This window comes from Lissotriton helveticus, chromosome 3_1 (assembly GCF_964261635.1).
Source record: "Lissotriton helveticus chromosome 3_1, aLisHel1.1, whole genome shotgun sequence".
NCBI classification, from domain to species: domain Eukaryota; kingdom Metazoa; phylum Chordata; class Amphibia; order Caudata; family Salamandridae; genus Lissotriton; species Lissotriton helveticus.
In genome coordinates this window covers 223,717,996-223,737,023 of record NC_136061.1, presented here as the reverse complement: position 1 = coordinate 223,737,023, position 19,028 = coordinate 223,717,996, and the positions used below count along the sequence as shown (strand labels likewise).

Here is a 19,028-nt window from a genome sequence, read left to right as displayed (position 1 = left end):
ACAAAAAGAGATGGATATGTTACAAAACTGAAATGGGCCTAGGCCTATTTTTCTAGTTTGTGCTAGCTTTGCATTGCTGTTTTAATATACCGGGACTCCCATCTCGACGACGGGGAATGGTTCAAGCATGTGAATCTATGAAAGTTCCAATACTAGAGTAATAATAATTAGTTGTCTAGTCCCAAAGTTGAGGCCCGGGATTTGGGTACTTTAGACTGAGGCTGGTGATGTGAATGAGGCACTTTGGTGTGGTGGGTGGTAGATTATTAAGAAGAAAGTTGATTTGTTGGGAGAGGAGTGGTATTTTAGTACAAGAAGTCTTGAAGGTCCAATATGTGTAGGGAGTCCTTATAAACGAGAGTGACGCTTCCCGCCTTATTGTTTTTCATGATAATCTTATATTCTGGTGGTGTTCCTTCATGCATGATGGGTTTCAGTCATCTGATAGCCATGTTTAATTTACTAAAATATGCCCACTTGCACACTAAATGTAAGATAATGTAGTCCAAACTTTTCAGACAGCGCTGTACATAGCACGAGGAATATAGCATGTTACTACGCAGGCTATTACATTGCGATCTATTACAACATGGTTGTTACAATGACCGCGTAGTTAGAACGCGATACCTTTACAACGTAAGTCATTATATAGACTTGCTGTAGGGGGCGCACTGGATTTAGAAATAGTATAATACACTATACCAACTCCAGTGTGTGCAACAGTAGGAAAGGTGTTGGAAAAGTAAATTATACTATTCCTTAGTTTAGAGCGACCCCTACAGCAAGTCGATCTAAAAACTTATGATGTAAAGGTATTGTGTACTAGCAATGCGGTCTTTGTAATGACCGCATTGTAAAATCACTGTGATTAAATGGCAGCGTTGTATTTTATAACTGTTCAGTTAAGATGTCTAAGAGACCAAACCCACCTCCTAGGAAATGAACATGTGACCTGTACAGATCTCCGAAGAAGACAAAAGACTGAGTCCAAACACCCCCACCACCCCTCAACACTGACCTTGGTCAAATGTGAACTAACTTTAATTTCCTATATGTAAATAATAATAGGGCAATTATAATATAGATCGTGCCCCACCATTCAGAGCCACTGCCAAAATCAGTTTATGTAACCACACTGTTTGTGCCTTAAAGTATAGTCCTATATAAATATTTTCTGAGCTTTTTGTCAAAACACTTCCTCCACCAATATGTGTAAATGTTGGAGGGAGAGCAAAAACAGTAAGGATGCAATGTCCATGTTAACAAGTCCATGTTCACTTCTAAAATATTAAACCAATGTTCCTTGGAGAAATGTTTTCAACTCATGTAAAATAACTTCCATATTAAATATTTACTGTTTTCTCAGAGAATTAGAGTTAAGTTTATGGTATGGAGGCATGAAGATCAGCGGGCAGGGCAGTGATGGTGCCACGGTGCAGGAGTGTTGTTGGCATGGCAGAATTTAGTTCAAACATGAACCAGATGTGTTTGTAGTCTAGACTAGTTATGTTCGAAGCAAGACTTAAGTAGTGAGCAATTGGATGGCCTTCGTTTACTATTTACAAGGGAAAATCAACAATTCCACGTAAGTCTTTATTCTGGTATTTTGGGATGCTCTATACGACCCTGTCGCCCCTGCAATAAAACTCTGTGCTTGGCCCTCATGCAACAGCCAGCCGTAAGATGACGTAGGCGGCAACCTCGGGTCATCACTCGAGGCTTTGTCCTCATTATGAGTTGCCCAGGTCTAGAGACCGGGTGACCACCTCACTGCAGGTCATTATGGACACTGTTTCCAATTAGGAACTTTTCTCCTACAAATCATTGTTTTCTGGTATGTTAGTCTAATTAATTTAATGGAAGAAAGGCAAGACTACAACACACAGAACGTATATAAAACTTTATAAATAAATTAGGTTTGCACAACAGTGCTGGAATGGAAACAGTGTCTGTAATAGCCTGGATGGAGGGGGTCACCCTACCTGAGAACTCCTCACAAGAGTGATTACTGAAAGAATCATTAATTCAGGTTCTGGTTCCCCTGATAATTTTTAATTTTCCTCTGAATTTTCACCAGCAGGCTCTGGTCAACGTCTACTGGTGAAAGTCACCAGGTCCGCAGATTTAGTGTTGGACCCTGGCATTCCAATAGGGCTGATAAGAGGCACTACCAGCCCATCAGAATAAAAGTGGAATTCAGGATGAGGTACTTGATGCAGGGGGCAAATGAAAAACAAAGGGCAGAAAATGCTCAGGGTCCGATTCACAAAGGCAAACTGAGACAAAATTTAACTTTACGAATTTTGGTATTCACAAAGGGCATTTATGAGGAGTAAAGCAGGTCCGGACTGGCCATAGCGGGCACCGGGCAATCCCCCGGTGTGCCGCATGGGTGGGGGACGTTTTTGTTACAGGGCCGTTTTTGCAGCATAACTGCAAAATCGGCCCTGTACCAAAATCGGCCGAAAACCGGCCCCAGGCAAAGAGCTCGGCGGCACCTCCAACCCCCCAACCCCCCCTCCCCCCCCCACCCAAGTGGGGCGGGCGGTAGGCCGGCTGAACACTCTGCAAGGGTCGGTTGTGGTTCCCAGTCCGGCCCTGGAGTAAAGTTAGACTTTTGTCTCAGATGAACTTAAGGTTTGGTCTCAGTTAGACTTAAGACCAAAACTCAAGTTAAACTGAGACAAATGTCTAACTTTACTACTTTAAATGCCCTTTGTCAAAACTGAAATTGGTAAAGTTAAACTTTCATCTCTGTTTAACTTTGTGAATTGGGCCCTCAGTGTTTCAGTCTAGACTTTGAAAAAATTTGCACCATTCCAGTTCTCAAGGCCATTTTTGTATGGAAGCGGGAAACAGCACTGGGACATAGATACAAGGTCGTTCTCAAGGGATGAGGGAAGCCTGAGAAACGGGATGATGCGGATCAAAGCTCAAACACTGCTCGCGTGCTCCCAGCGGGCCATCTGTATTCATCCTCCTTAGAGTGTAATTGAAACTAATGCGCTCTACACCATGTATGGCTGCCTGCTTTATGAGAACCAAAGCGCATGCTAACAAAAATAGTCCAGCAATAACATGTTAGGCGGCTCTCTGATGGGTGCTCCTGAGAGATTTCAAAACCAAGGACACAGAAGAGTTTACAGGCCTTACCGTTATTATAGGAGACCAGCAAATAGATGGTATTTGTCGCACTCTCGTTAAAAACACAGGTCGGTGTGTCCAGGGCAAATGTGGTAGCTGTGATATTTCCACCATACAACTTTGCCGTGATCTGCGGCTGGTAAACTTCCGGGGCTGGAAAATTAGAAAGAAATAACGAGAATTGAAAGATTCACCCGGGAGCTTCTCAAGCGTAACGCCATCTTCTATTTTGTTTACATCATGTTCTGCTTTGCCATGTAGTAGGCTGTTCAGTTTGTAGAACTGCAGGAAAATGAATAATGTTGCTACCTGCATTGACTCACAGCAATTTGACCTTCTCCATAACCTCTAATAGACCAAGTGGTGTGGCATGTATGACACTTCTGGAGATAGCTTTCCAAACCGTGCCCTTATTTACTGTTCTTGGGTGTCAGCTAACCAGGTTCTTCTCTTAATGGGTGCTGTGGGGGTGTATCCTATTCTATACATCCTTCACAGGGGCTTACATTATTTATTTAGAGAAGTCTGTGAAGGAATGAGGATTATAATAAAAGGTATATCTCCCTACACCCTTACAACAGGTAAATCTCTCGAGGTGCTAGCTTTCAAGTCACACTTATTGCATCAGCCGTAGTAACCTAAGAGAAGTGTACCAATAAATATACACAATTAAATATCAAATCGAATATGACAATATAATTAAAATATTATTAGCAAACAAAGTCTAAATCTGGATCCAAGAGATATTAATTTGTAGTATCAACTACGATTCAGTTAAGTGTGCGCAGTGAGCGGCCGACTTCTAGATTTCCAAGCTGTCTAGATGTAGAAAGCTACTGTGTGCTGTACAAAGTGGCACTGTGTTTGGTCGCTCAGGGTAACCGCATAACTCCAAGCGGTAATTCAACATCTTCTGAGCATCAATTAAATGGATGAATTGGGTAAAATAAGTGGAACATGGTTGGTTGCAGGATAGTTTGCATCATTATGTGCCTTTACACCTTAATACGCTGTTGGGACTAAATGTGATACTACAATTCTACTTTCTTCGCATCAAATGTGTTTTTTTTACTTTAAGGTGATTGTGCACCGTTAAATTTAATTTGTATCTAAAAATGATTTTCCACCAAAATGGGATTGGCACTCAAACATTTTTTCACACTCATGCTGAATCTGTACCAAGGGTGAGTTCACTTCAGTTAACTATCAACCAAACATGATGTCATACTGATGCACCCCTTTACAACTAATGTGTCTGTTGTTGGCTTAGCTACAAAGTTGATTGTGTTCAATCAATCAATCAATCAAAAATCTTTATTCGGATATTGGTATATTTATAAAAGCAGAAGTTGCATGATAACAGAAGAGAGTGCACAAACCATTGATCATAAAAACAGTAAGATAAAATCGCACATACCAAAGCATGTTAAGACAAATAAAAATTGTAAACAATAAAAAGCACCATAAATCATTAAAAATACTGCGAGGTTGGTAAAAATTAATCCATGGACAATATACATTAAATTCATATAATACATGACTGCAATATATCAAGTTAGTTAAATAAAACCAGCTTCATAAAGTGCTCATTGTATTTCAGGCGCGTACTGCGGTTTTTAGAAAAGTGCGTACACAAACAATTAATTCATCATTTTTCAACTTGCAAATTTCCATATAGGCTGCATCTAAACGGATAGGTGAACTTTTTTTAAACAATGGCAGCAAAAGCTTTTTGTGTATTCTTTATAGAACTTGCAGAAAAATAGGAAATGGAATGTTGTTTGCCCACTCCTATCATCACATGGGCATGGCAATTGATCTAAATTAGCAGTGTACCCCAAGGGGAAACACAGTAAAAATTTACTTTAACAGCCCTTAAACGGAAGAGGAGTCCTCTCTCCCAATGACCCATTGCCTTTAAAAGATCACTGGATGGTATATTTGATACATTCGCAATAGGCATATAGATTGCTACAGACGATTTCTGGGCCTCCCTTTCGTTTCTTAAAATTCTATATTGATCATAAAGGGCATCCAGGAGGACTTTTTTATTCATACTGTTAATTCCGGTGGGATTAGTAAAAACCAATACATGGTTAAGTCTACTCAAGCTCGCCCTCACTGCGGCAAGCCATGGTATTTCTTTCCCCTTATCACACTTGAGGCAGTCACTTATTATATCTCTAGTCAGAGATGCAGCAGGATTTTTCCAGAAAGCAAGCCAAAAAAGGGCAGGCCGAGCTATTATGTAGTCTTCAACATTGTGCAGCTGTAATTTGGCATGGCAGATATATTGTGAAGTGGAGATCGGTGCTCTCAATTTTTTTGACAAAACCTATTTTGTTCAAGCTGGTTTCTATTACTCCTTGTGTAGCCCCATACTTCCGCACCATATGTCACTGTTGGAATGCACTGAGTTTTATAACTTTCCAAGAGAGCTAACTATATCCCTGTCCGTTTAGGCTGCGGTAGACCAATAATTGAGTTAATAGCTTTGGAAAACTTATTCCTGCTACATACCACATGGTCAACTCAAGAACTACTAGCAGAAAAAAGAAGGAAAAGTGCTGGTGCATTGTACTTTTTGATTGTTTAAAGTAATGGTATTTAAAATATACTTTTTCGGCCCAAAGGACATGTTAAATGAGTTTTTTAAATTGGTACGAAGATCTAAACTACACATAAAATCCACAAAGCCCGCACTAAAATGGGTAAGACATTAGGTGTTCTACCCATTAGGACTGCATCGTCTGCATACAGTAGAGTGGGAACTGGCTTGCCATTAATTCTGGGGACATCCTTAGTGAGTACGGTCAAAGATTTATGTAAATCATTAATATATAAAATAAAAAGCAGTGGGGCTAAAAAAACACCCCTGCCTTAGCCCTCTATCAACTCTGATGTCATCTGAAACCTTCCCACTCTTACTGATCCTCACACAGGCTCTCAAGTCCTTATGCAGGTAGGCTATAAAATGAACTAAAACTTCATCTAAACCATATTCTAAAAGGGTAGACCATAAACGAGACTGATTAACAAAATCAGAGGCCGAGGTAAGATCCATAAAAGCCAGTAATTAAATTGAGATTCAGGCATTGTTCAATAGTACCTACTTTACTTCTGAATACCAATTGGCACGGATGTAAAATACAGTCTGCTCGGCCCATCTCTGTATCTTATTATACAAAATCCTCCCTAAGATTTTCATAGTATTAACTATCAGGGAGATTGGCCTATAAGTGACACAATATATGATTGTATTCTTAATATGTTTGCATTCCAAAATGGGACTATTGCTCCAGTTGATGTTGCACCATGGGTTGCATGAGTTTGCCACTAAATGTGATTTTATACCTAAATGTAATTTTGCACCTGTGTTTTTGTGACTAAACGTGATATATGCTCCTAAAAGTCTTTACACACTCCTGCTGCTATTGCAGCTGCGGTGTTGGTGCAGCTGTAGGAAGCTGACTCTATATACACTATACCAAAATGAGGTATAATGTGCACAGAGTCTAGTGGAACCCCAAAGTTAGGCAGAGGTAAAAGCAGACATCCACTTACTCTCTTTTGGGGTAGTGTGGGCGAGGAGTCAGGCTTTATCTGAGGGGAGTGTTAAGCATTTTGTGTACACAATCAGGCAAGAAATGATGTCACACACTCAAAAACTGAACTTAGACCAATTTGTTTGTATAAAAAATATTTTGTTATTTTATTTGTAGAACCAAGCCAGGCCTTGTGCAGGTAAGTGAAATAATATTTTGCAATACTTATGCAATAATTTACAGTTGAATGCAGGTTCAAATGCAGTTGGTTCATTTACAGGTAAGTAAATGATCAGAATTACTTTTTAGTTACTTTGTAGAGTCCAGTACATGTTACTTATTGGATTACTTTTTAAGTTACTTTTTCTAAGCAGTGTGATATGCCTAAATATCACACGGAAACATTTCCTAGACAAAAGGTAAATAATTCAGTTTTTACACTTAAGCAGTTTATCAATGTTTCATACAAACCAACTCCACACTTAGAAGAATTTTCAAGGAAAAGCAGTTAATGCAATCCTATGGAAGGAAACGAAGTTAACGGTTTGCAGGTATGTACTTATTTGGGGGAGTTGGTATTCTGGGGTTAGAACCAAGGTTCCCCCAGGGTCAAGGATGCATTCTCAGAACACCCTCAGCGGGACTAGGTTCGGCTGGGTGCAAATTGCTGAGGCCAGATGTTATCCAACGGAGGATAGGGGCCTGGTGTTAGGCTTAGGGCAAAGGGGGATCTGGTTTAGCGCACAAAGTGCACCTGCAGCGGTGCAAGGGCGGCTGGGTGCAGGGTGCTGTTCTGGCGTCAGGTGCCCTGTTGTTTTCAAAGGGAGTTGCTGGTTTTGGATTTTGGCTGCAGGCTCGGTCTAGGAAGACTTCTGGGAGAAACCAACAGCTGGGCAGGTAAGCAGGAGGACTCAGGGATGTAGGTGCACCTCGGGTTCTCTTCTCCAAGGCGCAGTGCGGCTGGATGCAGTGGTGTCTTTTGAGGTCGGATTTCACCTTACCGGGTCACTCGCGGTTGGGGGGTGCAGAGTCTGCAGGCGATGTCAGGGAGTCCTGGAGGGGTTAATCCACGGTTGGCATGGAATCTGGAGCGATGGGGGACCTTGCTGGGACCTGTGGGCCACCCAGATTCAGGCCGTTGGCGTTGGGTGCAGTGGTGGTTCCAGGCATCAGGTTTCTTTGTCCGCAGCAGGCTCAGAGTCTGTCTTGGGAATTTCATTTGAACAGAGCTGCTGTTCACAGGGGATCTGGTCTTTGTTGAAGGCAGTCAGTCATCCCAGGAGTTTTGGAGGTTCCCAGCTGCAGGACAAGGTGACTTTTGGCGTAGGAACTCTAGAAACTGAAGACAGGCCGGTAGGGCTGGGGCCAAGTCAGTTCTTCTCTAGTCTCCTCTGCTGGGCGTCTTATTTCGTCCTTCTTCTTCATAGGTTGCTTGAATCTGATTTCTTGGTTCAGGGCTCCCCCCAAAATACTGTATTTAGGTGGGCGTTTTTATGGGTTTTGAGGTTAGTAGCCAATGGGCTACTGATGTTAGGGTGACTACACCCTTGGCGTGCTCACCCCACGTGGGGGAGTGGGCACAATCCCTAATCCTAATTACAGAGAGCCTGCCATCTGCAAGATGGCGGACACTGAAGAGTGGTCTTCACCTCGCCTCCCTCACCTGAGGGGCGAGGTTGAGAGATGGTTGCACACTTTCTGGGCTGCTCTAATTCTTCCCGCCTGTCTTGCCATCAAAAAGGAGGGGAGACAGGAAGGGGGCCTGCTCCTGACAGCAGCAAGGCCTTTGAAGCTTCCCTGCCACAAATGGCTCTTCCTGACCTGGGGAGGTGTGACAACATCCGCCCAGGAAAGGCTTTGTTTCTGGGTTCAGGGAGCAAAGACTTCCACCACAGGGTCCAGAAACATGTCTGTGGCAGGCTGGTGTGTACCAGTCAGGGAACCAGAGGCTGGTCGCTTTCAGGGGGCATCTCTAATATGCCCTCTGAGTGCATTGTATAATAAATTCCACACTGTCATCAGTGTGGGTTTATTATGCTGAGAAGTTGATACCAAAATTCCCACAATTCCATAATGGTGCTGTGGAGTTCGTAATGACAAACTCCCAGACCATATACTCCCAGACCGTTTATTGCACTTATAATGTCCAAGAAAGGACATAGACACTAAAGGGGTACAGTGCTCATGCAACGGTACCCTCACCAGTGGTATAGTACTCCCAGCTGGAGGAGTGTCTTACCTATACCATAGGCAGTGGACTGCAGGCATGGCACATGAGTATATGTAACGAACACACTGGGACCTTTTCTGATCCCTTAAATGCAGCACAGACATATCCGTTGCTTAATGAGTCAAATAAATCAATTTGATGTGTTACTCTTCAATTTGGTACACTTTTTTAAAATCTTTTTATTGAAAAAGACAAATCAAATAAGAACACATACATCAAAACAAATACGAAAAGCAGTCATGAAAATATATAATAAGGATAATTCAGTTTGTGTAATTTTCAGTGCTGGGTGTTTGTCCGTGCTGTGAAATTATCGCAAAAGGCACCATGCACAGCGCAAGGGGGCACTGCCTCCTTTCTCCTGCTCAAATAGATTTTCTACTTGAGCTGCAGCTTTCTCAACGCTTTCTCTACCATTGTGGCAGATGTGGTTGTTGTTGTGGTTACAGCTGTGGTATTTTCGTTGGTCCCTGCTGTTGTTCCTGAAATGGAGGCAGCAGTGATCGCTACTGTGGTCCCTGCTATGATGGCAGCTGTGGTTGCTATTGCAGCTCTTGCTTCGGTTACAGATGTGGTGGACCTGTCATCGGTTTTGTGGTGCTTGTCGTGTTTGTAACTACTGTGGCAGCTGCTGCCACAACCGTGGTCGTGGATGCTGCAGTGCAAATGTCTACTTTTGCGACTCCTGATGGTGTGGTTGTGGTCCCTGCGAAGGTATAATCTATTTTTGCTTTTTATGTTGTGGCCAAGGTGACAATTGACTTGGTTACTTACCGGTAATGTTCCGTCATAGTCTTCCTCGTCACAGTCACAAAGTAGCACCCCGTGTTCCAGACACAGCATTTACCCATAAATTAAAAAGGTCCTCACCCAATATGGCCACCTGCCAGGAAGTACCTGTCACCTAGCCTCTAAGGGTGGAACTAACACAGGAAACATCCTGAAATACAAAAGCAGAAACAATAGAAAAGACAAGAAATTTGTTCCCCCCCCCCCACCACCAAGGGCGGGCGGGAGAGAATATGACTGTGACGAGGAAGACAATTACTCGGAGTAATGAACTTTACCGGTAAGTAACCGAGTCATTACCATCCTCGTCCGTCTTCCTTGTCACTGTCACAAAGGAGCGTATACCCAAGCACCGGACGAACAAAGAAACAGACATCCAGGAAGCCAAGGAAAAAACAATGCGGACAATCCCAACCAGTTAACAGACACAAGGACGGCGGAGCCAAAATCCCTAGAAGACCCACTCCCAACCACAAAGAAACAGGAGTAGAAGACACGTGGGGAGGCCCAAAACACCGAAGCACAAAGTACCAACAAGGAGGCCCGTAGAGAGAAGCCCAGGAGGAAGACACACACTGAGTGGAACGAACCCGAATGAGTGTGGGAAGAGAGACCCCCGGAAGCAGGAAGGCCAATACCATCCAAAAAGGGGCACAAACCTGAGAATAAGAGGCTCAAGCTGACCCTGAGAGAAAGAGAGTCACACGCACAACCGACCGAGCCAGCCAGTCGGGCACAGAAGTGGACCAAACCCAACGGGAACAGAGGCCTGCGCAGGACGACGGCCCCGCCGGGCAACCCCAAGGGCGACAAGAAAAAGCCTACCAGGCGAAGGGAGGTCGCATGCCAAGACAGCACCAGAGCCCAAGGCAAACCAGGGAACGGAGGCGTAACCCCACCCCAAAGAGGGGCAGCCGAGGACATTGAGGAGAAGAACCGGGCAGGACGAAGGCCCAGGTAGGCAGGGAAGAAATGCAAGAAGAGGATGACAGGCAACCGACAAGCACCCGGAACGGCGCCAAACGGAAAGGACCAGAATGAAAAGCATGAAGGACCAAAGGAAGATCCCCAAGGGGGAACAGGTGAAGCAACGACAGGCCGTCGCTGGAAGACATTCGCAGAAGGCAAGAAGCCAAGGACCCAAGGGAGATGAGAGAGGACCCCCAGAGAGCCAAAATGGCAGACCACTAGCAGCGGAGAGCAGAGAAGCACACACCGCTCCGAAGGAACTCAAGCAAAGAACTCTCCCACAGGCAACAGGGAGAAACCCCGCAAAGAAGAAAAACGCCTGTGACGGCCTCAGACCCCAAGGGGACAGCACAGGGAATAAGTATGAACCAAGTGCAGAGGGAGCCAGAGCTACCAGAGACACAAGACACACCATAGAGCCACATTTCCATGGTTGAAACAGCGCCTCAACCATTGACCGGAAACAACAAATCAGGGAAGCATCTGAAAATTAACACATAAACCGTGGAGGAAGTACTGTGATCTGAATCACCAGGCCACAACAACACAGCCACCAACTTCCAATCCTCCAACGCCAACTGGCTGAGTACTAGACAAAACAGTAGAGGAAAGCGGAGCAGAGAAAGGGACAGCGGGAACCACCATAGAGGTGCAACCGCCAGGAAGGAGGAGGGGACACCAAGGCCAGAGAGGCACCAAGCACCAACACCCCACGCAAGGAAGAAGGGTGGAAACCACGGCAGAAGGGCAAACTGAAGGGATGCAAGAGAACCAACCAGGGCCACCTGAAGAACCTGGCCAGAACCAGCCAAACCGCACGTGACCCAACCGCGCCGAATCAAAAAGAGGAGAGCGAGGGCCTCCAAAGGCAAAGGAGGCACTGGTCACATGAAGACCGGTCCGACCTGAACCCCACACGTCATCAGGAGAAGGTCAAAGGACACAGGAGCAGCGAATACAGCAGCAAGCACCACCCAAGACGAAGACATCTAGCGAAAAGCGGGGAATCAAGTACCCTGAGCCGAAAGTGAAGGGCAGCAGAAGGACGTAGACGGCCAAGCCACAGCAACGCCACAACCACCAGGACAAAAGGCAGACGAAGAAGAAGCACCAGTCGACCCGAACCAGCGACCTGCAAGAGCCGATGCCACCAGAGGCACAAGACCTACCAATTAGTGAAAACCCCTGGGAGAACCAAGCACCCAAGGAACAAGCATTAGTCCCCTCAGAGGAGCCATGGCCGAAGGAAACACCCGAGGGACAGACAGCAAACCAAAGGGGAGGATACAAAAAGGGGGAGCCGTGGTGGGGGAATTTGGCCCAAACCCCCAATAGGAAAGCGCATAATCACCCATAGGCAACGAGGCACTGAAAGACAACATTTGTTGCCCAACTCAATGGTACACACAAAATCGACCTGAGAAGGACGAAAGGCGGAGCAAGCCCTCCGGGATCTGAACCTGTGACCAAGAGGACGAACACAGGCCTCAGCAGTGGACGCATTAGTCCACCGAGCCACCAGCCCCTCACCACAGGTAGCCCACAGCACCAGGAATAACCTGGCGGGCCCACATCCAGGAACAAACCAGGCCCGATCATGCAGCACCCAGGGCAAGAACAGCAACACATCTGAAAGAGAGGATGACCGAGAACAGACGAGAGCAGGAGTTCAAAGGTCATTCTGTTGTCATTTGGCAGCGATTAGTTTAGCATTAGCAGAAGCCATCCTGTGTTTAGAAGCTATCTTGTCCATTTTGTGGAATCTATTTTGTATTTCTGTCAGCCATTTTGTTTGCCATGTGCTCTGTCCTACCTTTCTGTTAACTGCTCTTGAAATCTACCTAGAGACGAGATATATTTAGGATCTTCCACCTTCGCACATGCTCAGTTGAGCTTGCAGCTGTCTTTTCAGCTGCCACTAGAATGGAACTGTCAGGATGTGTTTGCCAAAAACAGTTAGCTCCACTGTTAGCTCCTCCCACTTGTTGACTGTGCATTTTCTGTATGACCTTATATGTACTTAAAACCAGCATTTTGTACTTGTACCGCCTTCATTTGAGCTCCTGTGTGGGTATAAAAGGACCAGGCTCCCTCGATTCAGTGGGCTACTTCATACATTACCGGAGGGTATTGTGTGAATGTAGGTCCACCTCATGAGGTTTAATAAATCTTCTATTTTCTATTCCAGTTTCTGTGCCAACGTCTTCCTATTGGTCTGAGGACTCTGTGCAGAGAAGGGAGAACCCCTTGCACTGGTAGGCCTTGCTGAGGCTCACCACCACAAATTGGCGCTTCCAACGCGGGACTCAATGGCGACTCGGATGCCCGAAGGAGTGGTCGAGACGAAGGATTGGAATCCCGCTTTGGACGCGATCGCTGCCTGAGGAGACCCGAGTCTTGGCAACCACGGCGTTTTTCCTTTCTTTCTGATCTGACCATCCAGGTTTCAAGTTTCAAGTTTTATTAGTTTAGCACAGTTATTTAAAACCATTGCTATACAAAATCTGCTTTAGCACAATTATAAAATTTAGCTTTTGACACATTTATCAAATAAAAACAAGACTAAAAAGCAATTTTCCAGGCTTAGAGACAGATATGCTTATTGAGGCACAGCATTATAGTTGCCTGTGTGAGCGTTTTGCTGTGCTTCGACAGATAAAAATAGATAAGACAAAGAGTTCTGGGCCAAAGGACAGAAAAAAATCTGTAATGAGTCTTTGAGGGGGAGGGGGAGGGGGAGGAAGCATGGCAGCCAGGGGAGGTAGTAGAAGATTGTCCAAAAGTCTCACAAATTTCCAAAAACTTGCGAGCACTTGAATGTCAGTAGATGTAAAGCACAAGGCCGAGGCCTCCCTGCACGTCCTAGCACCCCATTTTAAAAACAAGGGTTTCAAAAGGGACCTTCTGGGGGCTGCTAGTGCCGGACAGCGGCACAGGAGATGCAGCCATGATTCAGAGTGGTATTTGCACAGCCTGCAAGCCCCCCCTTGCTTGTTGGAGCCCATTTGTTGAAGGCCCTCGAGCGCAGGCCTAGAAGTCGCTTAAACATTATGTTCTTCCGAGCCACTTTGCTTAAATTTTCCTGGCAATATGCTTGTGGAATCCCAGGAAGATACGAGGTGTTCAAGGGGAGCAGAATGGTTGATGCCTTTAGAGCCTGCAGATCCATGGACTGAGAAATAAGTTTGACTTGCTTATTGATGGTGCTTATCCAGGCCGAGTATGGAATAGTGACTGAGAGGAGAGATGACTTGTCAATCTCTAACGCTCTTATGGCCTTTGCAATCTGGGTATTCCAGGGATTGCCAGGACTAGACAGGATTCCTTTTAGCTGGGATTTGAGAGTGTTATCACCTGCTTTTAGGGACCTAATAAAATATTTCAGGATGTCGGCCTCGCAGTGAAGAGATTGTCTTTGTAGACCCAGCTCCAATCACAGTCTTGCCCGCTGAATAAAACTTGGCAGATGGAAACGTTTTTTATAGGTGGAGATTTGGGCGAGCTCAAGACTGGAAGAGCATGCACCAGGAAAGGCCTGGTGTCCGTATGTTAATGCAGGAAGTAGAATAGCTTTAGTCACCTTCAGGATGGCTTCTGCAGAGGGGCTGCTCAGAGTTTGGTTCAGCCGGGTCAGGGAGCATGTAATTGCACATGCTCTCTTTTGCAAGGCGGCTAGGTGAGCTGTAGGCCTGGACGTCTCGTTGAACCAGACTCCCAAGTAATTATATTTTACTATTGTGTTAATCCTGGCGGGCCCGATATTCCATGCCAGCCTTTTCTTGTTCTTGCATCTGCCAAATACCAGTACCTTCGTCTTTGCCTGGTTGATTTTCAGGGCGTTGGCGGTGTTGTATGTATGAAGCGTACTTAATGCCCGTTGAAGACCCGATTTTGCTTGGTCCATTATTACAATATCATCTACATATTGTAATATGTGAAGAGGCTTTTTAGCGTGTCCTAGTTTTGGCGGGAGAAGATTACTATTCTCCAAGAATGCACCGAGATCAGCTGTGTAGAGATTGAACAACAGCGGGGCAAGAACGCAGCCTTGCTTTAGCCCATCTTCAACGGCAATTCTTGAAGAAAGTGTCTTTGGGCTGGTTTTAATTCGCACCCATGTGTTCTTATGCAGGGAAATTAGTGCTCCTAGTAGGTCATGCGGAATCCCCCATTTGTTCAGCTTCCTAAGGTAAGCTAAGATGTTCCGAGACACTTTGTCAAAAGCCGCGCTGTAGTCTATGAAGCAGCAGTAGAGTGGAAGATGTTTTTTTTGTACTGCTTTTTGACTCAGAGTGGCTAGAGTAATGATGTTGTCTATTGTGGAGGCCGATGCCCTGAACCCAGTTTGGTAGTATGGTATTATGTTATTTTCTTTGACCCATTTTTCAAGCAACCGAAGAAGACACCGAGCATATGCCTTTGCCTCCAGATCTAGTAGGGCAATGAGGCGGTAGTTAGCCGGTAACGCAGGGTCTCCTTTCTTGAATATGGGGCATAGAGTCGAACCTAACCAAGAGTCTGGTAGCTGGCCTGACGCGAACACGTTGTTGAATAGGGGAGTCAAAAGGTCCGCCCACTCTTCCGGGCCACTTTTAAATATCCCGGCAGGGAGTCCGTTGGGTCGTGGAGCTCCGTCTTTTTTCATGGCTCGCAGATACTTGGCGACCTCGGCTGTAGTGATCAGGTCGAAAGTTTCTATTTGAGTGGAAGCAGCGTGATCTCTTAATTCTATCAGCGCGGGGTCCCCAGGGTCACTGCGATAAATATCGGACACATGCAGGGCCCAGGCTTCTTCACAGACTGCGTTACCTCTCGTCTTGTTGGTGGAGCGGAGTTTGTTCATATAATTCCAAAACTGGGACTGATTTTTGCCCTTGAGGAGGGCAAACATTTTTACCCAATCAGACTGTTCTTTGAGTCTCTTGGTCTCCCATAAGGATTTCTTGTAGGTCGTCCACAGCAATGCCACCTTTTTGGCAGTGTGTACGGTTCCAATTAGTTTGTGCTGGCGGACGGCCTTCCTGAGGGTCTTTCGTTGGGAGGCTAACAGTGGGTCATGGGTTTGCTTCGGATGTGGCCCGAGTGTTCTATGATGAACCGCGGGCCCTGCCAGAAGATCCTGTAGCTTAGCAATGGCGTTATCCCACCGCTAGTGTGATTCTGTCGGGGCACTGTGTCTGAAGTTAAGTGTTTCGCCCTTGAGCCAGGTTCCCACCGTGGCAGATCCGCGTGAGTCCCATTTGATTCTTCTAACCATGGTGTGCAATTCGGCCCGCGTTGAATGCCCCATGTCTGTCGTTTTGAGGGTGACTTGCACTCGCAGGTCCAGTGTAGCCATTATGGGGTTGTGGTCACTCTCCAAACGATAGGGAATTTCTGTCCTGGCAAGACAATTGCCCAGAAGCGGTGAAAGAAAAATGTAATCGATAGTTGAGATTCTCCTGAATGTTGGCAAGAAATAAGCGTCCGGGTGCAGTTCCAGTGCGATTTGCTGAGCTGAGCGGTTGTTAGAAAAGTGATCATTGCTTCTTGCTCTTTGTTTTTCCTTGCTACGAGGCCGTTGGTTGCGAGGTCTTTGATGTTAAAGTCTCCTAGTAGCAGTACTTCCGTAGATGCAAATTCCGCTAAAAGGTATTCCAGTTGTTTTATCATTAGATCCGTTGCAGTTGATTTTGCGGCTTTTGCTGTATTATGATAAATGTTAATTAGGAGGATAGAGCACGCCCTGCCTGAAAATGACAGACCGGTAATCAGGACCGTCTGCCCTGTCGTCAGGTTCCGAAGGATAGGTGTGGCCGTTATCTTGCACCTGTGACTGATGAAAATGGAGAGGCCCCCTGAGGGTCTTCCATGAGAATTGACCTTGGCGGCCGGTTGAAAAAGTTCAGAGTAGCCAAGCAGAGGCGATGGAGATAGAGACCAGGTCTCCTGAAAACAAATTATGTCGCTTTTGTTCAGGAATTCAACGGCTGATTTTGAAGCAAGGGTTGACTTTAACCCGCTCGTGTTCCAAGATGTGATAGTTAATTTTGAATCGGGCCAGTTGGTGTTCTTGTTAGGAGGATCGCTGTTGCTGAGCGAAGTTGATTGACGGCTCTGGGACAAAGTCTCCGTAGCGCATGTCGTTGGCATGGGTGACAGGGCAATTAAATTTCCAGCTTATCATACGTTGATTTTTATAGCATGCAATGTTTAGGAGATTGTCAGCTTTCAACGCTTCTGGGAGCCAGGCATGGGTTGCGCCCCGGGACCCCTTCAGTACGCTGGTGAGCTGTTTCGCAGGGGCCTGTGGAAGAAGAACGTGGGGGTATTTTTGTTGAGTGGGAACCCACATTTCAATGCCCCAGTTATCAAATTGATTGGCTTCCTTGAAAATTGCATTCCTAATGGATTCCTGGGACCACATTATAATGGTGGCCTCTGATCCCCCTTTCCCTGGGATAGTGGAGAACTTGACTGATGTAAGGTCTGAGGAGGTGACCCCGGCCAGTGCTGGAATGCAGTTGAATAGGCAGAGGAGGTTGCGTCTGTTAAGAGTATCATGTGGGCCCTTGTGCTCGTAGTGTGGATAAAAGACTAGTTCTGCTCTCTTTTCAGGGCTCTGGTGATCCTGACTCTTGGCTGTTCCAGACAAAGAAGCTGTCGCCGTCAGGAGTTGGAAGCGTGCTTCAGGTGGATTAATAGTCCCCCCCGATTGACTTGTCAATCCCAAGACTTGTGGCACTTGAGGTAACAAATGCCTCTGCGGCTGCATGTGGAAGTCCCAACAGGCTTTAGTTGGGTCATCTAATCGACAGGACGCACCGTGAAGATCTGTGTTCGTGCTTTCTGCTATTCCCTGGGATTTAGGTGGACTGTTCCGGTCTTCCATTATTGCTTTAGTGATCTGTACAAGGTTATTCTGGTTCCCAGCGCTGTAATCTTTGGTATTTATTCCTGTAGATTTGTTTGGCAGTAATACGTTTACTGTGGTTGTGATGTGCGCTTCTGAGGCTTTTGTGATCCCGGGACTGCCCAGGGTTGATTCCCCGGGCTGTTTGCTGGTGTTCGTTGGGCCCGCGGGGGTCGTACTTTTCTCGATGTTTTTTATTTCGGTTTTTGCAGGTGAGTTGAAAATGGGAAAGTAAGGGAGACCCCCCAATTTATTAACTGGTAGACTGGGTGCCGCTAACCCTTCAAGCCCCGCTCTTCTTTTCAATAAGCGTTGTTTTTTAGATTGTTTTTTAAGTTTTTTTCTCTCCCTCCTTGACAATGAAGTTTTCGTTGGAGGCTTAGAAACGCAATGAGTCGGGCCCGTGTGGGTACTGTCTGAGCGATCGGATCGCGTGGTTGATACTTGCGTTGATGTGGTTTCAGTGAGTTTCAAGCCCGCTATGAGCGAGCGGGGGCTGGCCGAACTTTCGGTAACTTGGTCGGCGCGAGAGGGTGTGTTTTTTCTCACAGGGCGTGGGCCGGCTAGTGAGGCGGAGCGTAAAGGATCTTCGAGGAAAGATGGAGTTTGAGACTCTTGCATGGGCGTGAGCTGAGATGTACCTTGTCTGATGCTGTGGCACTCTATGCTGTTCAAGATTGCGCCCAGGATTTTGGGGAGGGACGAGAGTTTGTTGATTATTGGGCTGCAGGAGCAAGGATTACGATTGCCCATTTTCCCCGCCAAGCCTTCGAGGTTGCATAACCTGGAGCCCAGGTCCGACAGTGCTGAGGCCAGAGTTTGCATTAGATCAATCTGCAGCTCCATTTTCTGCGACTGCCATAGCGTAGCCTTGGCAATCGCGTCTTGTTTGGCATGGAGGGATGTCAGTGAAACCAAAATAGAGTTTATGGGATCTGACAAAATGAACACGGATGATTCCTGGTCCTCTGGAGGGATTCTGAAGAAGTTTGAGGAAGGGCTAAAGCCCGGTGAGTGGGCGAGTGATTCTTCAATTCGACTTTCTAAGGAGGCCAGGAATCGGTTGGATAGTTTGTGAGATAGTGAGGGGCCATCATTTTTTGGGCTCTTGTTTGAAGGTAGGGGGTCATTCCGGCTAGTTGAAGGGGTCCCTAAGCATGCACTTAGGCTGGGTTGTAATAGAGCCTTCGGTGTCAGGTCTGCAATGTAGCAGTTGTCAGTGTATTTGGACGGTGTTAACGGAACTCTGCCATGAGCTTGGGCTTGGACTTCTAGCTTAGTCGCGTTGTTTAAAATCGTGATGTTTGTAGAGTCTGAGCTGAAGACTGGTGAGGATGGATTTCCTGGAGCTGCAGAGAAGGCGCTCAGTGAGAGAAGAGAACTGTCATGAGTCGTGACGGCGACCTCCTGGGAGAGGATGAGCAGCTGATGTGTCTTATGGATCGACTCATGGAGTATC

The 19,028-nt window shown here is 46.0% G+C and overlaps 1 protein-coding gene across 1 annotated transcript in view; it reads right to left on the bottom strand.

Moving 5' to 3' along the window:
• UPK3B (uroplakin 3B) overlaps positions 1 to 19,028 on the bottom strand; it is a 320,938-nt gene that overhangs the window by 199,828 nt on the left and 102,082 nt on the right. Inside the window, exon 2 of the mRNA XM_078679659.1 lies at positions 3,154 to 3,297. Within this exon, the coding sequence (XP_078535785.1) occupies positions 3,154 to 3,297 (144 nt within the window). The remainder of the gene's footprint in view (positions 1 to 3,153; positions 3,298 to 19,028) is intronic.